Raw genomic sequence first — 22970 nt, forward strand, 5'->3', positions numbered from 1 at the left:
GTGTTCAGAGAATATATTGGCATTTCATTGTCGCTTTATAGCGGTAAAACAGTACAGGTGGTACACTGCGATGAGAGAAAAGAAATATTCAAAAGTGCAATTGGGGCTGGAGTTGCTTAAATTGCGGTTCATTTCAGTTTCTCCTGAAATCTTAGGTAAAGCCACCGCACGCGCCTCGACTCACCTGGAAGCGCACGCGGGCCTTGCCCTTTGATTCTTCTGCGACAGGTGGCGCGAGCTCACCCTTCACCTGCGGCTGTAATTTAAACTTGTGGCTTGGTTCAGGAGACTTTGCGGTCTTCCCATCCTCACCAGCTTCACCGTTCTCCTCCTCCGCCGCCGCCGTTCCCTCGGTGCCCTCTCCCGGGTCGCCGTGGAGCTCTACGGTCGTCGTCGCCTCAGAGGAAGCATCCTTGTTGTTATTTTCGTCCACAAGGAATGACGTGACGCTCCGGTAAGCTATGGGGGAGTACACGGCTAGGGTTCGGGGATAACGAACCCCACCTGTTGCCTTTGGGCTGCTGGGCGTGGCGGGTTCCTGTCTCTTCCTGCGCTGGAAGTCCCGCTTCATGGTCTGCAGGGTCCGCGGGCCGATGGCGCACTGCACCGAGGCGTCCTTCTTCGGGTTGACCTGCACCGCCACATCCTTGGTGTTGGCCTTCCGGAGCCTCGGGGTGAGTTTGGGGTTGATTTGGGACAAGATGGATTTCAACTGGGCGCGCTGGTGGTTGTTGAACGCATCAGAGTTGTCGCCGTAGTGGGAGAAATAACCTTTATATTTCCACCCCGCGGCTCTGGGCCGGGTGTACCTGCCCACATAAGGGTTGTAAGATGAATAGAAGTATCTGTCGACTGGCTCTTCACCATATGTTGCCATTTTTTTTTCTTTGCTCAACCGGGCCAGTCTGCGTGTTGTAACTATTTAAATAGATTGGACAGCGAGAACCCGCCATCAGGCCTGATTGGGTTCAGCTGTAGAGCTTCTGCTCAGATATTAAACATGAGACTTTTCATGTCTACGGTGTGTTTTAGGTAATGAAAGACTAGATATGTTGGCTAAGGAGGCTGTTAAAAAAAGTAAATTGATATTTGTCTAAATATAGTTCTCTTCGGCATAAGTAGAGTTTGAAAGAAAGTAAAAAGTTACGAAAAATGGGATAGGATAATGAAATAAAAGGGAGACATTTCGACAGGATGCAACATTGATGTTATAAAAATTAGAGGGATAAATAGAAGGGATTAGATAAGTATAAATAAAATAAGAACTGGCCATAGTTTTTTTAACTGCATTGTTTTTAAGGTGGAGAAACATTTTACTGGTTTATGTAATTGGTTTAATATTAGTCGCACGAATTTTGTGTCAAAGAATATTATTGAAGTAAAAAAGGTCTATAATAGGGAACTCAAATTAGAAAATGTGGTTGCTCAGTTGAATAGTAATGCAGGGAAATGAAATCTATGTTGTTTTCTGAAAAGTACCGGACTCTTTAAGAGAATTGGAGGAAAGAAAATTATGAGTAGCAAAATCCAAGAGATGACAGTAGTGCAATATTGATGGATGTAAAAACAAAAGAAAAACAAGTCGACTACATATAGATCTTTAATTGCTTTATACAGTAATGTACAGATACAGCTTGGCGCAGGCTTGGTTGCACGTTTTGATATGTTCTTTAAATCATCACTTACACACGGTCATAAATCTTTGTAAATTTTTTTTTTTTTTTACTCCACAGGGAACAGCAGTGTTGTTTCATTTTAAAAGGCAACAGTGATTAACTTGAATGAATTAAGCTCATGACATAAAGCACCCCACATCAATCTTTCACATTCATCTCCCTGTTTGTTTGTTTTTAATGAACGACGGCAATCAAAATGTTCTGGTCTCATCTCCTAAGAGCAGCAGCAAAGAAATGTCAATTCCTAAAGTATTAAACAGGAGTGGGGTCAGGAGGGCAGGGCTCCAGCACGATTGTGTTCGGGTCGCTCACTGTCACAGCACCATAAGACGGCTCAAGGTCCTCGTCACGGAACCTCTGATACGTTATGTCTGATACGCCGCCGTCCATCGTGGGGTCTGATTTACGCAAAACCTCCTTCCTGTACAGCTTGTAGGCCAGGATGAAGATGCCGGCCTCGGCTGCCTGGAAGAGCGCGTACAGCAGGGGGAACATGTACATCCCACCCATCAGCTGAGGAGGGAAGGCCAGCTTCAGGATGGCGGTGCACAGCTGCACGTTCTGACACCCCGTCTCCAGGGAGACAGACCTGCGGCTGTTGGGGGGCAGGTCGAACAGCACGGCCAGGCCGTAGCCCGCGGCGTACCCGCACAGAGGCATCAGGATGGCCACCACGTACACGGAGGGAGGGATGGTGGAGAGCAGCTCCGGCCCCAGCATCACCCCTGTCAGGACGAACAGCATCACCAGGGTGACCAGGAGAGACCAAAGGGAAGCCTGAGGACAGAGGGTTGCTGGATCAGAAAGACTGAGGCAACTTTTTATTTAGTAAAATGTTGTTTTTCACATTTTGCTCCATACGGCCGTGATATTAAGTCCATTCTATTGGGATTTTATCAGATAGACCAACATAAAATGGTGCATACCTGTTAGGGCTGGACAATAAATCAATAATGATAAATATCATGACAGAGACATGACCAATATGTATGCATAATGTGTCTGATGGAATATTGTCACCTTCCTAAAAAAGAAAATGGGCTAAGTTATTTTTTTATCAAAAGTGATTTTTGGCTGAATCGCCTTTTGGCGAGAAAGAGGCGGAGTTTTCTTTCTTTTTTTCTATTTTTTATGACTTCGACCATTATTTTAGGAAGGTGACCAATCATTTTACTCATCTCTGATCCAGACTCGCACAGCATTCTGGGGAATGTAGGCAGAGGAAAAGCTTTAGCTGTTAGCTAAGCAAGGTAGGTGGAATCAACTAGCTTTCTTGCTCTTTGGTTGCCCAGCAGCAACCCTTTGAGTAACTTGCACAGCAGCAGTTTCAGAGTTAGCCATGTCTGTTTGCAACCAGTCTAGCAGTATTTCAGATATTTAAAACAAAAGAAAACCTAATTGATAATTTTTGATATGGACTGATATGAAACGTTTATATTGTGATATGATTTCTAGACACATCATCCAGCCCTAATAACTGTGAAGTGGTAGGAAAAGTGTACATTTTCTGCAAAAAAAAAAAAATCTGAAAAGTGCAGCATTAATTTTTTATTTTATTATTCTCAATACTTTCTAGAAAGCTTTTGGAGTTTCTATATCTACCAGCTTTGTAGAAAGTGGCATTTGAGTTCATTCTCATTTGCAGAATAGCTCCTGAGATGGGGAGTTTACATGAACATAATTTTTGCCACTGATTCTCAAATTGATTCAGGTCTGGGCTTTAACTGGACCATTCTAACACATGAAAATGTTTTGATCCAAACGATTCCATTGTCGTTTTAGAGGAAAGGGAACTGCACAAAAAAACTTTTCAGGTGTGCATCTCTAAAAAAATTTTTTAATTATGCCTTAGTTCACAGCCATACATCACTTTGTGTTGGTCTGTCACATAAATTCCCAACAATATGTAGTGAAGTTTTTGGCTGTAGCGTTCAGGGTTGAAGGATATTTTGGGTAGGGCATCGTTTGTTGAGGATCTCTGATCTGTTTTGGTTTAATAAAAACTCACATCGCATCCCAAGCTGGGCTGCATCAGTGCAAAGACGCCTCCTTCGTGTGAGACTTGTATCAGAAGGGACAGGGAGGAGCTCTCCCTGACTCAGTGTCTCTGATGTCACCGTCCCCTCACACCTCCCATCCCAGCCTCTAATGATGAGCGCTGAAAATTTACGCAGTGCGTCTTTGCGCAAAGTTGGTCTCCACAAACCCCACAGCAAAGCCCCTATGGTATTTCCAATGGAAAAGTCAAATATATTTAAAAACTAAAGTAACTGGAGCAGACATTACCTTTAAAACAATGTCGGCCACGCGTGTGTGGCGATATCTCAGCATAACACCCAAACCAATGGGGATGAGGGTGCTGCACAGGGTCAGGATGATGGCCCCGAAGGGCAGCAGGTTAACCACGGGCGTGTTGATCCAGGCCCGACTGTAGATCCAGAGGCAGAGGGGCATCAGGACCAGCGCTAGCAGGGTGGAGGATATGGTCATGATGATGCTGGGGAGAGCAGAGGACAGAAGCACAGTTGTTACAGAAAGCTGGGCGCGGTTTGTGAATCACTGTACAGACATGCAAAAATTACTTCAGGTCAGACTTAGAGCGTAACGTTATTTGTTCTCACCTATTCTGTGCGTAAATGTAAGAAAGACGCGTTCTGATGCGCGCTGTGAACTCTTCTGCACATTTGGGTGAGCACACGGGACCTACCTGAGGTTCATCTCTCCGTGGACTAGCAGAGACATGATGTTTGACAAGTTCCCACCAGGACAGCAGCCACACAAGAGGACCGCCATCGCTGCCACATCATCCAGAGAAAAGGCTAAAGCCAGAAGAAAAGCCACCAGGGGCATGATGACAAACTGACACACCAGAGCCAGCAACACCCCGATGGGTCTACGGATATGTTCCTCGAGCTGGCTCACCTCCACGGTGCAGCCCAGGCCCAGCATGGTGAAGCAGAGAACCAGTCCGACGAACACATTGATGCCGTGGCTGAGTGGGGAGTCCCAGAAGGCAGGCACCAGGTGTGGAGGTTCCGTCTGGGGAGAGGTCATAAATCCAAGCCCCGCGTCAGTCCTGAGTGCGCCGCCTTCCAGGAGCATGGCACCACCGGGCGCTAAAAATCCCTCCGAAACGAGCTGCGAATCCACGGTTTGCTTCAAAGTGGACGAGGTAAAGTCCGTGAAGGCAGCTGCCTGCGCGCTGGAGTTCTCCATGGCGCAACAGGAGGATCAAGTATCTCCACGGTCGCGTTGTGCGCCTGCTGGTGTCCGCGCGTAAAATGAGTCCCCTAGCGGCACGCGGTCACCAATAAGAAGCTGATTCAAAGCCGGAGGGGATGTGACGGTACCGATGGTGTTAAAGCGACTCACAGTCAGCCCGGTGCCACCGATGGGTCCCAAAGGACGGGAGTCTGAAGCTTCAGCTGCAGAGGTTGAAGCACTAACAGCCAGATTTGTGTTCCTGCTTTATACATCCACAAAAAAGAGAAAAACTGCCGCTCTGCCAGTTATCTTGGGGTTTGTTTTTATGCGAATGACGCACGGCTCTCTTGAACTTTATTGCGCAAGTAGCTTGCAAGATTTGACTATAATTTTTTTTCCCCCAAAATCAAATCAAGCTATCCTTTTCTATTTGTTTTTCATTTTGTTTCAGCTCTTAATTTAATTCTGGTAAAGTCTCGTGACCATTGTCTTGAATTTTGCAAGTTTTTAACCTGTACAGCTGTGAAAAAAAAGTGAGAAAACTGCATGGATTTCATTACAATTTGGTAACAAAGACACACATGGAAGCTCCGGTGGTCAATCTGAATAGCCAGATTTAATCATTGAAGTCTATTAGCAATCTGTTAAGCAAAATTTTATATGGAAGCTTGTCAAAAATCATCCCAGGATTTATACATGCGAGCTGATCTGCTCAACTCTTGTACTTACTGTGACAAACAGAACATACTTAGCTTTTTGTTCTTTCAGTGTGCATTTTAAAACTTTGTACTTGGGAAACCCTGCTGTGGAAATCCACACCTCACCATCTAACTGTGTTTTTGTTGCTTTTTTATATTTGGTAGTAGGACAAAATAAACACCTTGTACAATTAATCTTTGTACAACTCAAATATGGAAGAATGTGTTTTTCTGTTTCTGGTTCAAATAGTGATTTATATAAAAAAATATTCTCTCTCTCGTACTGCACCAGAGTAAGAATCTTTTACAAGACAAATGTTATTTCCTTCCCAGAAATTAACCCTTTGATTTCTCCAATCTATTTTTAGCCATTATTAAAGTCCATTAGCAGTTTAGCACTGAAGTCCTCTAGATCAGACATCCTGAGCAACATTAATGGATTACGGTGATCTCTCCTCACAATAAATCACCACATTCAGCATCATCCGTGTGAACCGTCTGTTTTATGTGTCCCCAGCCCTCAGAAGCAGAGTCTGCAGCACAACACCGTCTCACTCTTCAAGAGGATACGAGTCCTGACGTCACGCCTTTGAGGTCCAGTATGGGATGGGATGATTTGGAACCACCCCGTGATTCAATCTCCTCTTCGCTCTGCACAAACATCATAGGCTGTTCCTGGCAACCAGGATGTGACTTCAGGTACGTAATAAGGTTTGTGTGTCGAATACATAATGCTTTTCAAGACGTTACTGAAATGATGGCTACCCAGCTAGCTTGCCAGATAGTCATTAACTGTACATTTTGGTTTATAATTCTAGTTTTTCTAGTAATTTACATCAAGTACTTAATCTTATTTCATTTATTGATATTGTTCAACCAAATTAAACCCAACTTTTTGTTTTGGATGGAGGAAAAAAAAAAAAAAACAAGCCAGAGGCTACAGAAGAAAGGAGAAACTTTTAAAGTTTTATTTGAAATGTGACTTTACACAGCAAAACCAAATGTCATGGTTGTGGCTATAAAAAAGGTTCATTAACAAAAAATGGTTCACACAAAGTGTGTGCTATATGTCTTTGCAACATTCATCCTGGCTTCCCACAAAATCTGAGCTTTGACAGAGGCACCCATCTCTTTAATAAATAGTTTCATTTACAGAACCAGTATTTTTATATATATATAAATACAAAGGCAAAAGGAACATTTTAAAGCAATTATAAGTGTGTTGATTTAGTTACAAAAACAAACAGGCAAGCATATTAACCAGGCATAGATGCAAAGCTGAAAACATCATTAGCAAAAAAAGATCTTGGCACAAATCATAAACAAACTCAAGTGAAATTTTAAATTATAGGCACTGGTTGAAGACACCCACCAAAGCAATGACCCAAACACCTGTTCTAACACCGGCATGCCTTTCTTGATTCATGTAGCACGTCACGTGAAAGCCTATCAAAACCTTCCAAATTATTTTCAATTCCTTTTATTTTTCCCCTCTTGAACGACACACACAGATCACTGGGAAACAGTAGAGTTGTCTTGGTTGCATCGCCTGGATGGGTGACAGTGATAACGTCTCCATAACAAAAAAGAAAACGAGTCAGATTCTGGAAACCAATACAACTTCGGTTTATTGATGAGCTGTCCTGTAACTGAGCACTGTGAGAAATGTCCTGTAGGGGGCGTTATAGAACTGAGGCTTTGGCCGCTGCTTCCCTCACGCTCTGGTTTTCCACCAGAACTGATCTGACACTTCAAGACAAAAAAACGTGGCTTTGGAGAGTTAGCTTGCAGCTGAGGTTCATAATGAACATTCTCAAGAAACAGAATTTTTTTTTAATTCAAAATACTGATATGGATGTTTGGACATATGCTTCTTAAATAATTTGAATAAATAATTTGTAAAACAAACTTGTGCATACATTCTGGCTGACATTTTTATTTTTTTTTACTTTATGAGAGGAAGGATTAAAGAGTTCAACCCACACAAGAGAGGTGCTTTCACTGTTGCAAGACATCAAACAATTCTCTCAACATCACGGGACAGTTCACCTGCACGCCATCGTCATAGAGATCACTCACCAACACCTGCTGAACACAGAGCAGAACAACAACAGAAATGTGTGGAAACATTTCAACCTGAGGGAGGTGACAGGAGAGCAGAGGAGGCGGGAGGGAGGCTGGGCATGGAGGCATGACTGCAGGCAGCGTGTCCTCTGCTGGGTTCTTTGGCATTTTCTGTGTAGGCCGCACTAGATGCCCGAGGGCCCCCCGTCCCCCGCAGAGCCAGCCCCCCCAGAGAACGACGATGGGATGAATGCCCTTTGACACACTGTGGAGTCTCTCCTCTCCTTTTTAAAACTCTGATTTAGACACGTCTGTCTGTCTCTTTAAGGAAAATCTTGTCTAGGTACATAAAGTGCCTTGTTGTGTTGTCGCCTTCCTTCTGATAATGTGGCCGGAGAGCGCCCCCTGCTGGCTAGGCTCAGTAACAACCTTCTCTCCAGTTGTCGCCTGTGCTGCCGTAAGATCTGGGAGCAGGAAGAGATCTAAAGGAAAACACAAAGAATTACATTTTGATAAGAGTACGTTATGTCTACAGTTATAAATTATACAAAGTATCTACAATGTTGGGGTTTTTAAAATTAGCTCAAGACTTGTAAAGAACCAGACACAAGACCAATGAGGTCTTCCTTCGCAAAAGGAGAGATCCACAATCTCTAACCAGCTCGGGATCAAACTCTGCTTGGGAATTGGCTTTTATTATGATGACCTTCTCAGTGGAACATTGCTGAGATAACAGAACCGATGGACCCATCGAGTGGGAAATTACATTACAGATAAAGAAAGAACCTTAAAGAATAACTGGTCAGAGCCAGTTAGGTAACTGAACTAATTTAGATAAAACACTCAAAAAAAAAAAAGATAAAACAATTACTAGTTTTACCCAACAAGTTAAAGCATAGGAATTAGAATATTAGAAATGAATTTCAGCAATTTGATGCATTTTTTTTACATCGTAGTTGAGAACATGAGAAGCCACCAGGTTTAGACAGCTTGTTTGAAATGCAACTAGCAATTATTTTACTAATCAATTATTCTATTAATTATTATGATTAATTTGATAAAAAACTGGCACATTTAGCAGATCTTTAATTTAACCACTTGAGCATTTTTAAAACAAAATTGAAAATGCAGTAAAAGATGCAAATAAATAATTCAATTCCCTTTTTAAAATAAAAAAAAATTTTATTGTCTAAAATGTAACAAAGCATTCCTTTAGTGTATATTTAACTTCTAACGTGAAAAAATGAGCTTCTTTTTTTATACAGAATCTGAACTGAGTGAAGCTAAAACTATGCAATTGCATGAGTTTTGGGCAAGAATATATTGACAGATAAAGTTTCTTCGTTTCATATATGTATATATTTTTAATACAGTTTTGGCTTAATGGCTATCTAAGCATGTTGTTCTTTCAGCAAACTGGCAATTTTTGTATTTAAAGATTAATCAATCAGTAAATTAGTCGACAATTATTTCAATAATCGATTCATCACGAGTAATCCAATTGATTGTTTCAACCTCAGAGAGGGAGTATATTAAATCTCTGAAATTGGATTTCTGTCGGAAAGTTGTGAACAAATATCTTGCCCTATGCTCTTAAAGTTTTCATCTTGGTAAACGCTGATTAGTTTCCATGGAAACTCATTTATGCCAGTAACTTTTTGAACTGGATTACTGATATAAATCCGATGACATTTAAACAATGGAGATGTATAGAAGCGTAGGAGAACACAGCTAGGCGTACCTGCGCACTGGTTGCGCCAGCTTGCTGCGAGGCAGAGGGATGCCTCCTCCTGCAGCAGCACTCGGTCGAGGAAGGCCACTGCGGGGCGGAGCCAGCGAGCGGGTCGGGGTGGAGGTGGCAGAACTGGGGGTGGATGTGGCCTTTACAGGCTGCCTCAGAGCCAGCGGCGAAGGCGTGGCCGGAGTTCGGAGCTTACTGGGAGAGGGGACTGCAGACGGGTAAAGAAGGAAAGAGGTCAGGTGTAACCGAGTTACGCGAGTCGTTCTTAAACTTAAACCATTTATTTGTCTACTTTAGCGATGACATGGTGATCAACAATGCAATGGTGTGAGACTGGCATTAATGTGAGGTCAGTAGAGCAGCATGAAAGAGTACGGTGATATTTAAAAAAAATAACATCCCACTACCACAAATGATCCTTATTGGTCGGAACTACAAAATGGTCACTCAAGCATAAAATGAAACGGATCTTATTGGACACAGCTGCTGACTGATGATTTGTCATGTGTTGACAGAATGAGGCGAGTAACAAACGGAGCAAAAACAAGGACAGTCCAAAAGCACAACATCGATACAACCAGGGAGCGCAAACACAGTCACAGGAAACTTAGAGACGAGAGCCGTCAGTGAATACTCACTGAAATCACCTTCTTCTCCAAAGCAACAGGAGAGTGGGACTGGACAAAGACAACAGAGACAGGCCTTAATTCAGAGCAGGCAGGAAGGGGATGTGGGTGGGAATGTCAGACTGTTTTATTACTTATAGGACCCAAAAATCACATAGCAGCCATATTTCTAAATCCACTTGCTACAGCTGGTTGATGAGATTTTGGGGTTATATTTAAACACAGTCTGGCTATTTGACTATGGATGGAAAATTTGAAATCCTCTAAATGCCTGCAGTTCACTCAGGCTCTGAAGTTAGCTTTATAGCTGAAGCGCTGACCCGGGGTCGTGGTGGCGCACGTGTCCTTGAGGTGGCTGGTCATGCGCTTTGCCTCTCATTCAAACAGGTGGATTTGTAGGGCGGGTTTCAGTTCACCTGGACTGGCCTTTATGTGAATACTGCACCAAGGTAGGCGTCAAGTATAAAACACCACGCCGTTTGCTCGGCTCGCAGGCTCTCAACTCAAACTTTCAAAGGTTTCAGACTGAAAGCTTGTGCTGAGCCGAGCAAACGATGCAGGAGAAATACCGATTTAGATTAATGTGTCCAGTCACTAATGCTAACCGTATTGAATGCTACTATAACATCCTGTTAGCAATCCAACAAGTCCTATTTGTTTATAAAAACCAAATAAAATAAACAATCAGCTGAACACTGTCCCCTCCGTCATCAGACTGTAATACAACCAGTCTGCTCCACCGTGTTATTTCCTCCATCTTCACAAAGAGAGCTGCACAAACAGCATCTAAAATGCATTACCTTACAGCCTCAGAGACAACAAGCTGAGTGCCTTAATGCACTTCACTCACATCCTTTTCAGCCCCATAAATATGGCGAGCTCATCATCTACACTCGTCGATAGCCCATGCTTTCAGTGTGGCAGAAGTTGTGCACATGTCAGTGTGTGAGATCACTTGGACAGCCTCCAGCTGGTTCAGGCCGTTACCTCGCAGGGCAGTTGGCTTTTGGAGAAGCTGTTTGGGTTTCGGGGATGAGCGAGAAGTACCGGAGTATCTTGGGAGCTGAGCAGCAGCTGGAAAACACGGCACAAGTCAACACGGACGTCTGAGAATCACCGCTTCACTGGAGATTCATAAAGAAAGCCTGGGAAGTCCACCAGGGGGCTCCACACGCAAACAGTTTGAGGATGCTTCCTCTAGGAGGTAGAGAAGTCCAGAGGGAAGAAAAAAGGAGGGTGTGGGTTACCCATGCTTTACAGTGAAGAGAAGATAGTGGTTAGGTGGGCCTGCATGCCTGGTGCCACCAAAGCTCAGGTGGAAACAGAGAGAGGACCAACATGTGCCACCGTTTAAGATGCAATGAAGATCTTCTGCAGCCCAGGAGGAAACAGAATCTGATCTAAAGCATGAAGACCAAGAGTTCCCCGTCCCGCAGACGGCCATGTCAGAGTCAGCAGCTGAAACCTGCTCTGTTCCTACTGATCCTGGATTTAGAAAACACCATTACCTTTCCCTCTCTTTGCAGGATTACCTTAAATGGATAGTTGTTACTTACAGAGGGAGGATTTTACCCAGAAAGAACACAACTAGAGTTAAATCTGAGGGAAATGTTAGTGTGAAAGGTCCTCCAACCAGCTGCCAGTACCATGCTTTTACTCTGCAGGTTGGGAGCATTCCATTCGTGTTAAAGTTAGACAAGAGGAAAAGATAAATAAAAGATGTTACAACCAAGACTCATCAAAGAGGATCCCCCCCCCACACACACACCCAAACAACAAAGTCTTGTCACTACAAAGCAGCAGAGTCCCTCCAGTGGAAGAACAACACAAATCCCACTCACACAAGGACTAACAGGAGATTACAAAGCCTGTCATGTTGCTGAGCTGCAGAACAAAACAAATGCTTGAATAATGTCAGCGGAGTGGTTACAATATTTAATCTGAAGGCTGCTGCAGCATGAATAAGGTTTGTTTGTTGGAGTCGCATCAGATCGCTCAGGACGCCGTCAGGACTGATACTCACTGGCAGACTGGCTCTGGTGTCGGGGAGAGCCGCCGTTTGGCACTTGAAGGTTGGACTCGCAGCTGCGGCTGTTCTTGACCGGTTCTGGCGACTGAGCCGTCACGGCGGTCGAGCGCGTGAGGTTGGGAAGACTTCGGCGAAGCTTTTCTGCAGCAGCAGGACAGACGGCGAATGAGCTCAAAGCGAACGGTAGAGAAGTACCGACACGTTTCCATGAGATACCGATATTCTCATGGAGCTGCTGACTTGAAATTCACACCAGATGTCAGTAATAAGAAATCTACACAAGCGTTTCTTTGTGTGGATCACTTGAATTGTTACTAGGGCTTAAAGATAAAATATCTGATTTCTTCATACCAGATCCAACTTTAAGATTTTTTTTCTTCTTACTTTCTTTTCTACAAACATTACAAATGAGAGAAATCATCCTTTCTGTGAGTTGAGTAACAGCTTACTAGAGCAAGAATGTTTGTTTAATTACAAGAATATTCACAGAATAAATATGCAATTTTACCGGGAGGGTTATCAAAATCAGACAACCTCCGTCCATGTGATACTTTCTCCAAATTAGTCGTTTGCATGATTGTTTCAAAATCCTGCTACTGACAATAACTTGATGCTAATGTGTTAAAAGAAAAAGTACTTCCTTATCTGTAAATCCAATGCCAGAGTATAACTTAAGATGCTTAACATTTCTTATTTTAATTTTTTATTTTTGTGTAGAAGTTTTCATAAAATCACTACTTCATTCTCCTAATATCACCACTTTATTCAGCTAATACTGTGAGATTATTATTATTATGTTGTTTCAACTTTATTGGCAGCTAACTATGACTGCTTGTAATATTATGACTTAAGACCTGTAATTAATAAAATGTAGCCTAGCACTGATATTTTGTCATAGTTAACCTGAATTCAAAGTCCAAGTGAACAGAAACTGTAAAACAAAGTGACAGGCGCTGACATAACTTTGACCTGTGGGAAACCAAAGAGTGAAATGGTTAAAAAAAAAAATATCAAAATTTTCTAAAAAGTAATTTTTCCAAAACTTTTTAATGTTTTGGACTTTGGGCCTCCAATAAAATCTACCCACCTATCCATTTTTCCACCTATAAAATCGATTTATTGCCCTAATTGTTACCATTGATTTCATGTCAACAGGTCTAAATCAGATTTGAATTAGAAAAGCACTGATAACTTCAATACTTGTGAGGTCTGTGTTTACCTTCATTCTTAACCACGCTGGTCTGCAGGTCGTGGCCGTGGCCCTGCAGCGAGTGGCGCGGCTGCTGCAGCCGGCTGATGATGGGCTGCGGTGAGCCCCGGCTGTGGCCGTAGTCGATGGAGCGGGCGGGTGAGCGCGAGCGGGGGGAGTTCCTCGGGGAGACACGGGGGGAGTGGCGAGGGGAAGGACTGAAACGGCTGGAGGGCAGGTTGGAGGCGAAGGACATGTGCACCGCCTCTTCCTCGTCCTCCAGACTGTGCGCGTCCAACTCCTGGTCGCTGAAGGTGCTGCGCCGCAGCGAGTGGCAGGAAGAACCCGAGCTCCGCCTGGACGCCGTGGCGGCGTACTCCTGCCTCAAACCTGCCGACAGACATGAATGGTGTAACATAAATGCTTTGGGAGGCAGAACGTCAGAGCACAGCTGGAGGTAGAAGCGTTGCAGTAACTTACTCTCTTCCTGCATGCGAGCCATTATCTGGACGTCTGTGACGTCGTTGAGTTTGTACGTAGTCGAGGAGCCCACTGAGTCCTCGTCCATCTCCGATGTGCTCAGCTCGCTGTCCACTGATGACTGCGGACTGATCGCCGGAGGATTCCTCTCCGTCGCTGCGTTTCTCTGGTGCACTGGACAGGAAGTCATTCATGAACATTTCAGTCTCCCACTAAACAAATACAGCGCAGCAGAGTGAGATAACAAGCGCTCCCTACCAGAGTTACTGGGCATCAGCTGCTGGCGGACAATGGGAACTCTGCAGGGCGTTGAGGAGGGGGAGTTGAAGCCGCTGCTGTAGGGGCTGTTGGCTGCATTTGTGCTATATGGGCTTCCGTAGCTCTGCTGGAGATAAGGGCTTCCATACAGGCTCCTGCGCTTGTTGGCTAAAACAACAAGAACAGACCATGACTGAATGAATACATGCCAAACCAAACAGTTCCTCCAGGAAGTTGCGATCACAACTACCAGTGTAAATTCACTCATGACTCTCAAATTTTGTGCAATTTTCACCAGTCAACGCAACTTTACTACAAATTTGACCATCTTAATGTTTTCTGGCTTTCCTTTTCTGACCGATCTCTGCAACTGAGTTTTGACCAATCTTCTTAAATGTATCTTCCCGTTTCACAACATCTCATGAAAAAGCCAAACTTGCAAGATGAAAGCATGTGTGACGCTCAACAGTAACCTTAGATCGTTTCTTTTCTTTTTGCAAAATCCATTTGGTGACGTTCTGTATGACCTCCTCATACTCTAAAAATTTCATGTTTATTCTGATTCAATGATTATTTTGCACTCCTCAGGATTTTATTTGTGTTAAAGGTGCTTCTCAACATACTCGGAATACGAACATACTCGGAAATGTTATTTGCACTTTAAATATTAACTGTGTTAAAACCTTGTCTTTTTGTGGCAAGGTTATGTGCAGCAATTTCAACTTTTGTAAGCCTACACAATGATGCAACACATGTTTAAAATAAAATCAACTTTGATCACATTTTGAAAAGGGTGCCGCAAAAATCAGTAATTTCAGGTTGCTACTTGCTACAATTCAAAAAAGAAAAACTAAAAAGAATCACTGCAACTTCCTGGAGGGACAGACTAATTCTAAACATTAATTGAAATCTTTTATACTGCTTCCGTTCGGCGTGGCACCGTTTCGCCCTGATCTGCCGCAGTGTGTTGGGTCTCAGTGTGTGAGCCAGCGCCTCAAAGAAAGCTCTGTACTGTGCTGTAAGTCCGGTCGAGTGTCCAGCACCGTATGCTGAGTGCAGGCCTGATGGAGTTCCTAAACAATGCACACCATTCAATCCATATGCAGGCAGAACAATGCGATTCTCTGTGACAGCCTGCAAACCAGCAGTCAGAAAGCTCCATTCCTGAGCCCAATGATCTCAATCTGAACCTGGCAGATGGTTAACCGGGAAACCTCTGGTGGTTTGGAAGGCCGTCGTCTCGTTTTCCGACCCCAGAGTTCCTTTCTCCTTCTGGCTGGGTGTGTTTACGCTGCTCTGTGGTGAATGGAAAGCAGCCTTTTAAGGCCGACTTCCTTCTCCATCCACGTGGCCTCTTTCACTTTCCCTCTTCCTTCACCCTCAGGCTCGGCACTCTGTCCTCCTGCATTATTCAGGAAATTCCAGCATGTCCATCCTGCAAACATCTGCATGGATCAGCTGCTGAGGAATGTCGACAACACATCGACATGTAGGTCTGTAATGCTGAGTGAAATGGACAAATCAGTGCTCTGCTTTCCCCATTTTTCTACTTCTGGTAGAAGTTTCTGGTTTGGACCTAGGTAAGGTCGGACGGGTTCTTAAGGATTTTGCGGCTGTTGCATAACATGCCCCATCGCATCAGCACGCTGTCATTCCACAGAGACACGGGCCAATCAAAGGGAGCTGCAGCTCGGGGACGAACTAAAATAGTATGCCCTAAAACTCTCATGTCCTGAAAGGAAGTGAAAAGAAATGCTGATCCCACCCACCATGATTAAAAAACAAAAAAGCTTAAGAACAATCACTTAAAGACGGAAAAACCCAAATAACCCAGCAGACAACTGGCTGCTTCAAACCAAGCAGGATTAAATGTTTGAGAATGGAAAAAAAAAAAAAAAAAAAAAAAAAGCTGAGTGTTGAAGTCCATAAAGAAAGAGCTAAAACAGCTGCAGAGAGCTGTGGGCAAATCACGAGAGAAGAACAAACAGAGACGCTTGTGTAAACAAGGAGATAAAGGCCAAAAAGGAGAAGAGGGATGAAACTGGGAGTGAAGTGTGAGACGGGCTGTGCTTGAACAGATTCTTAGGTGTGGGAGTCAAAGTTTCTGCTCAGAAAACGTGGCAAGTGACTCCAGCAGACATCTCTCTGCTGCGGGAGGCAGCTGTCAAAGCAGGAAGTAACCGCGTTCAACGGTTCCAGTCTATCAGGACTGCCTGACATGAGAGAAGACGTGCTGCTAACTCAGGGAGCTAACTCTCAGGCGTTTCCTCTGTAGAGGTTATGCAACCGAGACACGTCACCGGAGGTTCTGATTTTAGCCGGGTGTGCACTTACAAAAGGCATGGAGATTGATTGGAAACAAGGTAAAATATCTGACTGCTTTGTCAACGCGACTGCACAGAAGAAACAATATGCTGTTCTTTCACGTCTGTGCAGAGACAAACTAAACCAACACCATGGCAACAGGATTTCTAGGCTCTTGTTAGAAACTGGGTGTAATGGAAATTACTTGGGACTCACACGGGTGTGTCTTCTGACTCTGGTCCAAGTTTTTATAGAAGTTAGTAAAGAAGTTGAGATTAGTTTAAGACAGAGAATAAATGAATAAACTTTTTATTGTGCACATGGCAGGAGAATGTAGGGCTTTTGAAGGTTTTACCAACTCAAATTTAAGGCTTTTTAAGACCATGATGAATGAAATTTTAGCAACAGAAATTTAAAGAAGAAAATTGCATATTTTTCAGGTGCAGTTTTGCACACAATGCACCTGAGACTAGGTGCACTGTGTGCAAAAACCCTGGAGTGGAAGCTTTTTAGATTCACATGGGTTGACAGCAGAAGTGAGCCAGTAGAAAACGAACGTCATCCAGCCAACTGGTTATAAATGCATCCATAATAGACACACAAAATCTAGTTAGTTAGCTAATAAGGATGCATTAGCAGCTAGTTACTTTCGATGTGTGTTCATTATGTCACAGAATACAATGAAGTCTGCGTGTGACTTAAACCTTTGCTGACAGAGAAGTCCTGTGAGAAAACCAGTTTAAAAAGCTACAAATTTTAAGACTTGCGATTCATGTATTTGAGGCCAACTTACAGTTTTTTTCATGAATTTAAAACCATTTAAAGTCTCAATTTTAGATACACAAATTTAAGGATGCATGGACACCCTGGAATCACATGAGAAGGCTAATGTAAGATGACATCCTTTAAAATATACACTGACATCACCTCCAACAGGCAGAATAACCCTTCAGCCTCATCGCTAAATCAAGACAGTGCAGTGAGATCTAGCACAAACATCTCCAAGCACATTCAATAACCTGAGGAAAATGATCCAGTAAACAAACACCAGCATTCCTAGATCTGGAGGAAAACGTGCATAGAGCTTTTCATTTAAGATTCCTGAACAACAAAGCAGAGAGTCCCATCTACCCCAGTACACAACCTTCAGCCCGACACGATCCAACGGTCACATGAGCATACCGCTGTCAAAATGGAAATGACCCATCTCTTAGTTTAGCATTGAGGATCTGAAGCCAGTCCTCCGCCCCGCACAACAACTATAATTAGTGGGAGTCCAAAAGTCAACAGCAGATATTGCAGCAACGGTGTGTTTGAATCCAGATTGAGCAACGGGATATTTTACACTCCTCAGAGTGACTGTGCCATTAAAAACTAAATACAGCTGCTTGTTTTAAATGCTGCCATGTTATAACATAACTTCACTTCACTTTATGATAATTAGAGTCTTTTCTTTTTAAACTTGTGCTACTATTTAAATAAAAGATAAGAGGTAAAGATCACGTGTTTCAGTTTACCTGACAGGGTGAGGTCCAGCCTGTGGATGAGCGAGCGTTTGGCCGATTCCATCTCAGGACTCGGGTTGTCTAGAGTTTGCCGACACCACACTATAGGACTCAAGGTTTTTTGCAGCGGACTGTTCAGTTTTGATTCGTATAACCTGAGATTAGAAAGGAGAAACAAATCAAGCAAACAAAATCTTTCCAAATGTTTTGTATTGTCTAGTTTCTAGTGCAAATATCTTAATACATTTGAAATAAGACAAAACTAACTTAAAAGTAACTTTTCAGAAATGTATAGGAGCTCGTTTCAAGTCAACAATTTATTAAACCACTCGTTCCACTAGAAGATTTTTTTATAAGACATTTTTTCCATAAGTAAAAAAAAAAAAGCTGCCAATATTAATCAATATTAAGGAATTATTGACTTAAAACAAACTCCTATATTTTGCTGAAAAGTGGTTTGTATGTTAGTACACTTGAAATAGGACAAAAACTAAGATATTTGCACAAGAAAGTAGATGAAAAATACTTGGTAAGATTTTGTGTTTTTTAGTCCATAATGATTCAGTCAACACATTTATTCAGCTCACTGTACAAACAGTAAACAAATTTACTAAACGCCGAACTGAATGCATTACAATGATAATCTATTTCAACTTCCTCCTTTAAATAAAAATCGTATCTTCACACCTCATATATTCTGGTTTCACTGCAACATGCAGCACAAGCAGGAAATAAGAGGGAACAAAGGGAAAGAAAAGTTTAAGAATAGCTTTAGCAATAACAAAGAAATCTGGTTTGGTGATCAGTGTGTTCATAACCCTCGAAGGATGCAGCCATCAAAGCTGAAAATAGGTGTAAAAGTTTTCAGGACATTACACAACTCAGCTGGCCTATTCTAAAAGTAAAGCAAATGTGTTTATGGTCGAGATAAGATAAGAGAAGGAATCTGAGTCAGCAGCTGTCAGCGCCATTGCATTCGTAGAGGAAGTCTGCGAGATGAAAGCAAAAGTGCTGCAGGGAAAGTGAAGCTAATCCTGGGAAATACCAGTCTAGCATCAAGACTGCATGTTTGCGCCACTTGTAAACTCTACGGAGGTCATTCAAGTACAGTACGGCGCTCAGAAAACCTGCGTCTCCAGATAAAACGAGCGTAGTAACCGACCATAGATGGGCCAAGCGCTGCAGCAGCAGGGAGCGTTTTAAATCCACTCTAATGCTAATTTATGGGATTACGGGAGTCTGTGACAAGAGCTGGCGAGATCTGGGCACTACGTGGTAATCCTGGATATCAAGCTGATGTAAAACAGGCTGCGCCAAACGCTCTGCTGAGCACGAGTGAGCAGTGTTCAGAAGTAGCCTGACATCACTGCTGCAAACAACACAAATGACGGAGCTTGCTCTTTTTTTTTTACCTGGACATCAGGGAGCTCAAATAATTAGGCTGAAAAGGAGGTTTGCAAGATCTGCAGCAGTGTATTTACAGCCTTAACTTGGATGATAAATCACCGAGTAGAGCACATATTATGCTGCACAAAGAGCTGAGGATGCCTATTAGGGATCTTCTAAACAGCAGAAGCTGATTAAATGAGCATAAACAGGCATCTCTTAAGGAAGGCCTACGTTTGGAACTATGACCTCACAAAATAACTCCTCCCTTCCAACTCACTTCCCATCGCTAACTATGCATGGCCTGTTTTTAAAACTCCACAGATTAAAAAAAAAAAAAGTCCATCATATCATTGCTTCAATTGAAAACGCTTCTAGTAAATTGCCTGAATTTTCTAAGAGCTTCTGCACACTGCTAGTCTGCTGGCTGAAATAAGGTCCAGAAGTGGAATCTGAAGGAGTGACAGAGGTCATTCCTACTAAGTTAAAGTTGCTAACTCTGATAGCTTAATAACAGTGTTAGCTCAATTGCACTGCTAATGCTGTCTTAGCGTTAGCAGTTTTAGCTTAACATTGCTATTAAGCTGAAACTGCTGGTTTTAAAGTGTAGAGCTTATTTTCAAGTGTTTATTGTGTAAAATGTTTTACTCTTTAGCCATGTTGAGTTTTATAAAGTACTAGTGATTATCAGAAGGTGTTATTAGCCAGCTAGCTGTAGCCAGCCTGTCATTTGCACACCATCCAAACTGCTCTTACTTCTAGGTAATGAAAGTGTGGTTTGTTTCAGCCAGCTAGTCGGCAATATGCAGCAACAAGTAAGACGGAGAAGGTCCTGTGACATTTTACATTGCACACAGCTGAAGAAAACACTGACCATTTTCTGGCTTATAATTAAAACTTCTACTGTAGCCATAGCTATGCCTTTATATGGTTTAGTTGTTTTGTAACTTTTTATCCCTGGTAAGCCTTGATATCACCGATCAGCCCATGGTATACGTCTCATTTCACTGCACCTACGGAGACGTCCTCACTATATTAATCTTTCCAGACATTATAGTGAGAGTGCATTAGAGCTGCTGGGCAGACATGAGGGCTGCTGGATTAATTCTGATAAACAATGCATGTTCCCAAACGCTAATCCTCGTCTGTGCGACCCTCAGACATGACCTGCTTATATCATAATGTAGCTCTTATTGTTTATGATCCCTGCAAATGCTGTGTTAGAGGTCAGCTTTGTGAAGGCGTTGTGGCTTTCAGTCCAGCGTGATGAGATGATTTCCCAGCTACGTCTCAGTTGGAGCTGCAGAGCTCCTGTAGCTCTGAGCCAAATGCTGTGCTAAGAGAATTGAGAGGAGGACTATAACCATGGCTACCTCTCCCACATGACTGCTGGCCAGGAAAACAAGTCGGTTTTCACTGTACACACTGATCTCCTTCCACCACTCCCAGGACAAGCTAAGCAATCTGTCACTTTAAAAGCGATCATCTGGAGTCCAAACCCATCAGAATTAGGTTTCACTAATGTGCTTCTAGAACAAGAAGTTTATGAATGGCTGAGGCCAAACTACTCAGGTCAGGAGGGGGTGAAGGGTGGGTTGGCATCGCCCATATGTGTGCCAAACAATCCCCTCTGGTGATCCACAATGCAGCTCCTTGTGGGGATGACTTCATTATTTCAGACAGTTTACTGGGGTGATTGTTAGCCAGGCGTCTATGTGGCAGCAGCTAATGTGTAGAGCAGCTGTGTTGGAGAAATGAAAGCTCCCAGCCAGCCCTGAAGACGCAGGCAAGTTTCCACCCAACACAAGCTCGTCACTCACCAGCTGTCCTCGTCTTCGTTTAGACAGTCCATGTCTTCAAGATCTAGGATGTCCACTTCATCTAGAATTGAGGTTTCCCCGTCAGCCGTCAGCCCCCCGGCGTTGTCTGGGTAGAGGGAGTTCATACTAGACAGAGAGGTGGCAGCAGATGCCCCCTCGCACTCATACGCCCTCTTGAAGCTGATGCCGTCGTAGGACAGCCGGGGTCTCGAGCAGCGGTTGTTCTCCACCGACCCACCGTAGCCGCCCGAACCGCCGAACCCCACCCCAGGGAAGCCGGCCAGACCGGCTGCCATCCCCACTGACAGGGAGGACGACTCGTACCCGGCGCTCAGGGGTCTGTGGTTCGCCGACATGGCTCCGGACGAAGACAACATCGTGGACCGGCTCCGGAGCTGCTCGTTCTGCTGCTCGAGTTTTTTCACCAAGTCCTGGAGCTTCCGCACCTCCAAGTCCGCGTTGATGTTAGAGTTGATATCCTCCATGGTGATTCCTCAGCCTGTCGAAAATCTACTGCGGTCCGGAGTGTTTTCTTCACGGTTACTCTGCCGACAGTCCCTTTCTTTCTCTTTTCCTTACCAATATCTACGTGTTCAAAGAAGACACTTTGGTGTTTGACTGACTTAGTGAGCTCAGCGTCGTCATCTTCTCTGGATATTCGCGTTTACGGGCAGGGTCGAGGCCATTTTCATAATACTCGTCACCAACTGTGAAAGACCAACAGGCGGCGGATAGCATACGTCACTGCGCTCGATATCGAGAGCGAGCACGTAACCAACACCTATTTGCTCGTGCACGTTGAACCACGTCATTAGGGAGGGCGCGGTAAATACCATAGATATTCATACGGTAAATATGTCTTGTAAACGCCTCAAGACTGAAAAACTGCTAATAGCCATGTAGTTAAACAAATTCTAACGTTAGCTAAAACTGATAAAGATAACTTGCGCTCCATAAGCAAATGCACGTGTCTCTGGTGACATCACACCAGGTACCAAACAAGTGTAACCTGAGAAAGCAGTTTACAATTTATGAAAGCAGACCTATTTAGTAAGGGGGAGAAGCTTCATAAAACAAAACCAAAATCTTATCTACTTCTTGCTACATAATGAATGGACTCAAATTAACCTTATTTGTCAGAAGGCTCAGGTTAATTTAATTTGCAAGACCCAGTCCTCATTACGCAGAGAAATGAATAAATGAAATGTAAAAAGGATTTCCCTGACAACATGAAGTAGGCTAACAGATGTTATAAGCACAGATTAGAAACAAAGTTATTAATGAAAGCAATTACAAATCAACTTCTAAGGCTTTGGAACCCAAGTGAACCACAGCGAGACCAAAATTACTCCAAAAAACACACAGACGACACATTCAGTAGATCACAAAATAACCTAGAAAAACATCTACAATGCTGAAGGCCTCACCTGTCTTTGTTAATGTTCAACTTTAATGACATGGCAGTAAGAAAGAAACTGGGCAAAATGGAGTCCTTGGGAGACGTCCAAGGCAAAAAAAAAACACTATTGAACAAACCATCAGCATTTAGAAAAAGAACACAATGGTTTGCCTATTCAGGGTCTGGACGACTTGCGAAGGAGACTGACCATCTTTCTTGACCATAAACGCAAGCATACTTAGGTTTATGCAGCAGGACAACAAACCAAAAGTTCACCTCAGAATGGCCTACTCAAAGTCTGGATTTAAACTGAGATGTCGTGGCATGACCTTAAAACAGACTGTTCTTTGTTATAAAACCTAACGTTGTTTTGAGTACTTCCTTTCATTCTTTCCTCGTTGTTGTTTATAGTTTTAAATCAAGTTCTTCCTTCAAAGGTGTTTGCTTGAATTCTGCAAAGCTGCAGAATTATAAAAAAATAAAATAAAATAAAAATAAGCCAAAAATAAATGAAAAATAAGCCACTGGAGCAAAAAAAAAAAAAAAAAAAAATTTTAAAAAAAAAAAAAAAAAAAAAATTTTTGGGTTTAA

At 43.1% G+C, this 22970-nt stretch overlaps 2 protein-coding genes and 1 pseudogene across 4 annotated transcripts; all 3 read right to left on the bottom strand.

The window, feature by feature from the left end:
* Positions 1-136: 136 nt before the first annotated feature.
* On the bottom strand, positions 137-927 carry LOC106942704 (zygote arrest protein 1 pseudogene; annotated as a pseudogene).
* A 655-nt stretch (positions 928-1582) lies between these two features.
* On the bottom strand, positions 1583-5173 carry LOC106942703 (sodium/bile acid cotransporter 4-like). Its single transcript, XM_015026034.1, has 3 exons — positions 4384-5173; positions 3963-4173; positions 1583-2453 (listed from the first exon to the last, which is right to left on the bottom strand). Exons 1-3 carry the CDS (start codon positions 4890-4892, stop codon positions 1929-1931), a joined length of 1245 nt encoding a protein of 414 aa, XP_014881520.1. The 5' UTR covers positions 4893-5173; the 3' UTR covers positions 1583-1928.
* A 1350-nt stretch (positions 5174-6523) lies between these two features.
* On the bottom strand, positions 6524-22205 carry LOC106942705 (SLAIN motif-containing protein 2-like). 3 transcript variants are annotated; one of them, XM_015026036.1, is made up of 9 exons: positions 20981-22205; positions 17787-17929; positions 13966-14133; positions 13708-13881; positions 13258-13617; positions 12033-12179; positions 10022-10060; positions 9384-9591; positions 6524-8124 (listed from the first exon to the last, which is right to left on the bottom strand). In XM_015026036.1, exons 1-9 carry the CDS (start codon positions 21463-21465, stop codon positions 8061-8063), a joined length of 1788 nt encoding a protein of 595 aa, XP_014881522.1. In that variant the 5' UTR covers positions 21466-22205; the 3' UTR covers positions 6524-8060. The 3 variants fall into 3 exon arrangements, with proteins under 3 accessions (XP_014881522.1, XP_014881521.1, XP_014881523.1); XM_015026035.1 differs by lacking the exon at positions 10022-10060 and adding an exon at positions 10997-11083; XM_015026037.1 differs by lacking the exon at positions 10022-10060 and having other exon boundaries at positions 20981-22203.
* Positions 22206-22970: the final 765 nt, after the last annotated feature.

Source organism: Poecilia latipinna, unplaced genomic scaffold (assembly GCF_001443285.1).
Source record: "Poecilia latipinna isolate Pla-1442-1.1 unplaced genomic scaffold, P_latipinna-1.0 Scaffold4488, whole genome shotgun sequence".
Taxonomy (NCBI): Eukaryota; Metazoa; Chordata; class Actinopteri; order Cyprinodontiformes; family Poeciliidae; genus Poecilia; species Poecilia latipinna.